Raw genomic sequence first — 7,250 nt, forward strand, 5'->3', positions numbered from 1 at the left:
TATTTATTAATTATACAAATAAAATCTGATAATTTGTATATTTCAATAGTAAATTAAGATGGCTAGTACTTCTTAAAAAATTAATATTTAAACCAACATTTTAGTTATTTTTATAAAATTAGCCAATAAATAATTAAATGAAAAATGTACAGAATTTCAATATTTTTTCTATTAATACATTTAATTTTATACATTTAAATAATAAATATATTTTAAATTTAATAATTTTTTTTCTGATAATAATTTTTATAAAATATAGTTTCATAATAGACTTTTATACTTAAAATGTACTTATTAAAACTAATGAAAATTCGTTTTTCAAAGGAGTTTAAGATTTCTACTGAGTTGATAAGTGGCCCCATCGTAAAGTCTCCTATAGTAGTTTCTTAAAGATACATTGTATTTAATTTCATCTCCCACGATATCTGTTGTGTTGACTTCATTGCATATGTTTCTCCTATTTTATCATAATTATTTGAAAAATTATCAAACAATATTCTACAACCATAAATAATTAAATGTATTTCTTTCCAAAAATGTATTTATTAATAGATTGTACAACAAAAAAATTCTGAATGCAATCTTGATTAGAATAGTTCAGAAAAATGGTTATTAATAAAATGGTTAAAATTAATAGTTCAGACAACACAACCAACTAGTTAAAAACTACTTTCAATGTAATAGGTCATATTGTTATTGGTTACCCTGTTCCTTGATTATATAAATTTACCAATAAAAAAATTTTGAAATGACAATAAGTCTGATTAGAAAAGTTTATTTTACAATATATGTTAATAATGAATATTGAGCAATGCAAAACTAATTCCTGAAACTTTATACCAGTATAAAGTACTTTATACCTACCAGCTTGGGCTTGATGCATAATTAGACTTGTTGCATCTGCATTGATGTACATCGAAGTGTAATTGAGCTTTAATCTTAGGATTAAGTTTTTTCGACTCTTCTCCAGAGTCATGCCTTGACATTCTAATGTTTTTTTCTTCGTGAATGGAATCTTGATCACTATGAAATATTTGTATTAAAATTCAAAATATAAAGAGTGCTCTACGAGGATTTACTATTTTCCCAAGTTTTAAAATCAGTAAATCCTCGGTGGCACTTAGGATATTCAATATGCCCTGATAAGTGCAGATTTTTTTTTTTTTTGGATGAAACAATTTTTTCAAATCAACAAAATCAAACAAATTTTTCAATCAACAAAATTTTACGTATAAATCAATTTTAAAATCAAATTTCCATTATTAATTTTACTTTATCCCAAAATAAAATCCAAAAAGAAGGCAATTCTCATCTGGTCCACTCCTAAAATCTACTACTATTCAAGGCATCTAGTTGACACCAAAATAATGAACTAGGTATATGAAATAGGTACCTACCTTGTTTTTATTGATTCATTTATACTGCTGCCTTTTATACAAACAATTTTTTAAATATCTAAAAATAATGAAATTGTAATGATACATTAAAATTGTACATACTATTATTTAACTTTGTTTGACAGCAATTGTTGTTGTGTACTTTAACTGTCGCTTTTATATTTTTACCAAATTTGTTTGATGTTATTTCAGTATTTTGGTGCTTATTATCATCTAAGGATTTACGTTTAATTTCTAATGACGTTTTAATATTTTTTTGATGACTAAAAAAAATTTGAAAGTACATAGAAGGTGATTATTAACATTATTAATTTTGTTTGTGCAATTTTTATTATTTATATATATGTTATGTTTACCTCGTTTCATTTCTATGCTTAGTTGTTTTCAATTTATTAATGTTTTCACCTTTTAATAAAATATTTACAGAGTAAAATATACATTTATATATTTATAAACCTATATTAAAACTTACAATGTGTACAACTTTTTTTCAAATGGCACTCGCAATCCTTTATATTAGTAGTCTATATTTGTAATAAATAATAATCATTATTAATTTTATACACATTGCAAGAGTTGTAGTTTTATCTTTATAATGCTTAAGTATACACATATTATTTGTGGCATATTTTGTACTCTATACGAATTACCTTTGTATAGTAAAAATTATAATTTCCGTTGTTTAAAATATTTCTACATGTATGTGCAAAAAAACGTTCGTACGTTGTATAAAATATACCATCTAAACTCTAAAGTGTACCTACTTAGATGGAAGTACCTAAAATAAATTTTCTGAATATTCTTTGTTTAGTCTGGGAAGAAGGTCACTTGATTCCCCGAATTAAGGATATAATATAAATGTTTATCCATACAATGTGTCTGTTTTTATACAATACACATTTGTGAATTTATATCACCTTTGATTGAACAATTTAAAGAGACATCTTATTATTGTAAGTTATGTCTTGTTACATGGGTTTTGTAATTATAGAATAAACATAATATACCTAGGAATTATATAAGTGCAGTCTTGGACGTTTCAGCACCGCCATTTAAGCGTTGATTCGATATAATGCAGATATTTCTGGTGCCGCAGCTTTAAAAAAAAATTGTGCTTTTTACAAATTATATACACAGGACACCCTGTAATATATATACCTATATATAGTTTGTATAAAATTTAAACAATTATACATTTATATTTATGTTTAACAAAATGTTGTGATTCCTATTTGAATATTTAAACGCATTGTTATAAATTCCAAATATCTGAAGAAAATTGGGATAATCTACGACCGGTGTTTCTTCAATTTTTCTTACCAACATAGTATTCCTCAAATTAATCAAGTAATGGTAATATTTCATCGGGTAATTCATCAGCAAATAAATCTGTTGCTATTCATAGGAGAATACAAGGGGGATTTGAGGGAAAGTACCACCCTCGTTGGAAAAAAATAATATTTAGAAGAATTAAATGATCAATAAGAAAAATAAACGCTGACAGTTTTAGTAAAATATTGTAACATTATTTTTGAAGATAAAGATCATCCTTACATATGCCTATAAACAGCTATAACATATAATTTCTTTTATACAGTAGCCCGACGGTGAATAGAAGCTGAATCCACCTTTGTGGCTATGTCAAGATCTTCAAATGGTACTAATGCAAGTGATATCATCATTTTTATTATATTTTAATATATTATATATATATATATACAGTGGTTGAATTGGGGGGGGGGACGCAGAGGGTCTGGGCTACTCTTCATTTTTCTTCATATTATAGCGTACCCCTTAATTTAATTCATCAAGGAACGCAGGGGACGCAGCGTCCTTCAACAATTATATGAATATGAATTTGTTTCTAAGAAAAATTAAATAAATATGAAAAAAAATTGGAAACGATTAATATTTTATTTAATTTTTGGTATTAGTTCGTAATCTGTTCATTATTATTAGCACATATGTATATTAGGAACGCAATAATAAAATATATAATAATGTTATATAATTTATGTAACACGTTTCAAGTGTTTCCACTGCGTATTAATTCGTGGTACAAACTGCTAAAAATATAACTATTACGAAAACTTCCCTGGGTGTACCGACGATAACGATCTTTAGTAAACCATTGACAATAATAATATATTGACTCCGTATTTTGAGAATCCGTCCGTTGTTTTAGTTATCGACGATTAACAAATGGTGATCGTTTTCAAGGAAAATTAAATATTATTTATATTTTATTTGGAAACGAGGTGCGCCACGAATGAGTAATCAGTATTATGTTAGCTTGTCGCGTACTCGCGTATGTAATTTATAAATTGTAATTTTGTTGAAAATAGTAAACACCTCAACCGCACTCCTACAGTCCTACATGACACGTCAGCAATAAACAAATAAACATGAATAAACGTCAAAAATTGTCCATATCGGACTTTTTCAATAAAAAGAAAAACAATAACCAAGGTAATTAAAACACTTTAATTTAATAATAAATCATAGGCGTGCGCAGATTCCTGTTACCGGTGTACTTTTATTTTTTTTTGATAATCCACCCTCATAAATCCCACCTTAAAAAAAAAAAATAGATATACAAAACATAAGTAAGTAGAAATAAAATTTATTAGAAAAACTGATGTACAATCTGATTATCAATGAACGTCAGTCCCGGCAATTTTTATTTTTTTGTAATTTGATAAAATTTATAAAAAAAACTTGATTTTCCAAAAAAAGTTATTAGCCCTTTTTACTTAAGTACCTAGTACCTACCTAAAAAAAAAGTTAATAAATACAGTTAAAAGTTCCTTAAATTTTTTTGGTTATACATTTTAAAGCAATACATATACATAACTATGATAAAAATAATTATTATTTAACTCTCAGCAAATCTTAGTCCTAAAAATAATGTGACGGGATGAAATAAATTATTTGATTAATATTAAACTTCAAATATTAAAATTAATATTGACAAAAAAAAATTAATATACTAATTACAGAGTAACATTTATAATCTATAAATTTAATATTTACTTTTTGTAGGCAACAGTAAAATACATGAATTATTTTAAATTGAAAGTTTATTGATTAATTAATTTTATCATGTGGCTATATATTTACATTTTAGATTTTAAATTTGCTAGACGTGTTGCTGTGTTGATAGAATTAATACAAATAAATACCTATTAGTATTGTTTATTATTTGTTATAGATATCTGTGTTAATCATTAGATATATTTAATTATTTATATTGTAGATGCATTTAGGTGGTGGGGGGGACAAAGTCCCCCACGGTTTTTTTTAGATTAATTTGCTTTGGAACGCTAATTGTTCAGCTACATTTAGAGATCACCTTTATTTTTTTTCCAATTCAACCACTGTATATATATATATATATTTGTCAAATGCACAATTTATTAAAACTGCTATGCCAAAACGTCCATGTCCGATTTAAGTAAGTGTAAGGTAATATGGTATGAAATTTCACCTTAATAGCATTTTGGCAGTACATTTGACTTTCCGATTCAGAATCTGTGATAGTGCTTCCATCGTCATTATAAACCCTGCACATAGGATCGATGGTAAATAATATTAATGCATTGATTTTATGTACATTTAATAACCTATGTTCTCCTTTATGAAAACACTGCCAGTTGTTTGATTTTGTGTGATGAACTTTTTTCATTCTGTTTGGTCGACAAGGCAATTCCGAAATTTGCGACGAGTGCTGATCATCGTACAAAATCGTATTTATTTGTTCTGTAACGCTGGTCTTGGTCACCAGAGTAATTTTCGGTGAAATGGTTCCCTATGATTATATTCATTGTTATAATAATGTATTAGTTGACTACCATGCGTGTTTTTATTGTTCGTTATACTAATAGAAACATGAAACAATGGTTCCAACTTAAAATTATATTGTACAAATTATAGCGTCAAATTAAAATAATCAAGAGGATGTGATATTTATCAGTTGGTACTTTTTAAGAATAAAAATACGTTTTAAATGGGACATAACTATTCAGTATAAATTCATATAGTAAAGGCTCATATATATTTTTTTAAAATCTGTGATGTAGCGTTTTTATTTTTTCTCTCATAAAAGTAGTTTTTAAATTATGTATACATCAACGTTTCTAAAAGTTAAAATGTTTTGTTTGGCTATAAAAAAATTAATAAAAAAAACAAAAGCGCTATAGGTACAACAGATAATTTTTTTAAATATATTAAAAAGGAACCTCTTTTATCAATTCACATTCAATGGTTTTGTCCTACGCCATATTGTTTGTCTGCCAAAAAATTTTAAATAAATGATTATTTTATTAATGGACCTACAAATATTATCACAATTATGCATCACACACTCGCATGTAAACGCTTCCTACTGTAGTCCCTATAGTCAACCTAAGAAACATTAAACCTTACATTAAGCCCCCATTAACTGGGGCACACTTTTGAGTATTATATTCTCTTTATGTAAAACTATAAGATTTAAAACATTATATAACAAAAAATACAAATATTATTGATATATTGCCCGCAAAAAATTGTATTCATAATTTATAATTCAATGAAATAATTTAGTTTTTTATTATGTATTATTTTTTAAAATATTCACGCTCAAATCTGAACGAATCAAACAATCTATAATAGTTAGTTTTATGATAAAGTATTCTATTAGAATCTATTTTTTTATTGAATAGAATGTTTCCTGCAGTACAATTTGTATTTGTTTATTGGAAAACTATCACGAATGGTACTTAGAAGAAAGCGCGTAGAAAACACTTTTCAAGAAAATTATTTAGGAAATTGAAGAAAAACAATTACACTCGGAGCATTTAATTTCTTATAGTGGATACACAATGTTGTATCATTTTACACATTTAAATAACTGCACGTAAAACCAAAAATGTTGACCAAATGCTTATATTTTAATTCTATGGATAAGAAACAGATACCTAACCTTTTAAAATGTTTGTGATGTATAATTTAAAAATTTATACTTCATCAAACTTAGTTAATTTCTTGTACGAGTAAAGTTTAAATGATTACAAAACGTATTACAGGTATTGATTTTGCTAACTAATTCTGCGGTATTATTACTAAATCGTGTGAATATTGTGTTTCGATAAAACAGTATAGTATTATAATTTAAATTAACTATTGAAAATGTTATGTAGGTACTAACTGGAAACAAAGGTTCGTTTTTCATAAGCAACGCTGATTCTCCGTTTGAGCTCAACCGACTAGGTTCGGGGTACAATACTTTATCAACACTAGATTTGTACGTGGCTAAAGTGATTTGTTTCTTTTTGTGGAACTGCACTAATGCAATACGCATGTACTTTTCTTCCAAAGTTTTCTGAACATCTCTCAAGTCTACGAGATCTGTGAGATTCTGCAACAACGAACAACATTTTAATAAAACGTGTTATAAAAGCAGTCAGTATCGCGCTTCGTTCTATTTTACTTCGTGAAAGTTGAACGTTTCGTTGAAGACCATCGGAAATTTGGGCTCCGCATACGACGTGCAAACATTCTTGCCGAATAGCCAAATGTCGAGGTACACCATTCCTCTGGGACATATGCATACACCGGGACACGTAACCTGTAGTTAATAATTATAGATTTATGTATCACGTTGGGTTTATATTTCACCAATACTATTGTCGGTGATGATGATAATGATATATACTCACATCCAAAACATCTAAAACTACACAAATATTAAACGATTTACACGACATAGTTGACTACTGTTTGCGTACGGATATATAAACGAAATGAGTACGAGAATGTGCATTGGACGAAAATCAGTCCAACATTCCTACATAGCCACACGGTACAAGCTCG

At 27.2% G+C, this 7,250-nt stretch overlaps 1 protein-coding gene across 1 annotated transcript; it reads right to left on the minus strand.

Annotated features, from left to right (window-relative positions):
- Window positions 1-274: 274 nt before the first annotated feature.
- Window positions 275-7,200, minus strand: LOC112689352. The gene is made up of 11 exons (XM_025563022.1): window positions 7,097-7,200; window positions 6,868-7,005; window positions 6,586-6,795; window positions 5,021-5,205; window positions 4,885-4,960; window positions 1,870-1,921; window positions 1,754-1,802; window positions 1,500-1,660; window positions 1,398-1,428; window positions 865-1,023; window positions 275-457 (listed from the first exon to the last, which is right to left on the minus strand). The coding sequence occupies exons 1-11, from the start codon at window positions 7,142-7,144 to the stop codon at window positions 319-321; spliced, it is 1,248 nt and encodes a 415-aa protein (XP_025418807.1). The 5' UTR covers window positions 7,145-7,200; the 3' UTR covers window positions 275-318.
- Between the last annotated feature and the right edge of the window lie 50 nt (window positions 7,201-7,250).

This window comes from Sipha flava, unplaced genomic scaffold (genome assembly GCF_003268045.1).
Source record: "Sipha flava isolate LNK unplaced genomic scaffold, YSA_version1 43_pilon_pilon, whole genome shotgun sequence".
In the NCBI taxonomy this organism is placed as follows: Eukaryota; Metazoa; Arthropoda; class Insecta; order Hemiptera; family Aphididae; genus Sipha; species Sipha flava.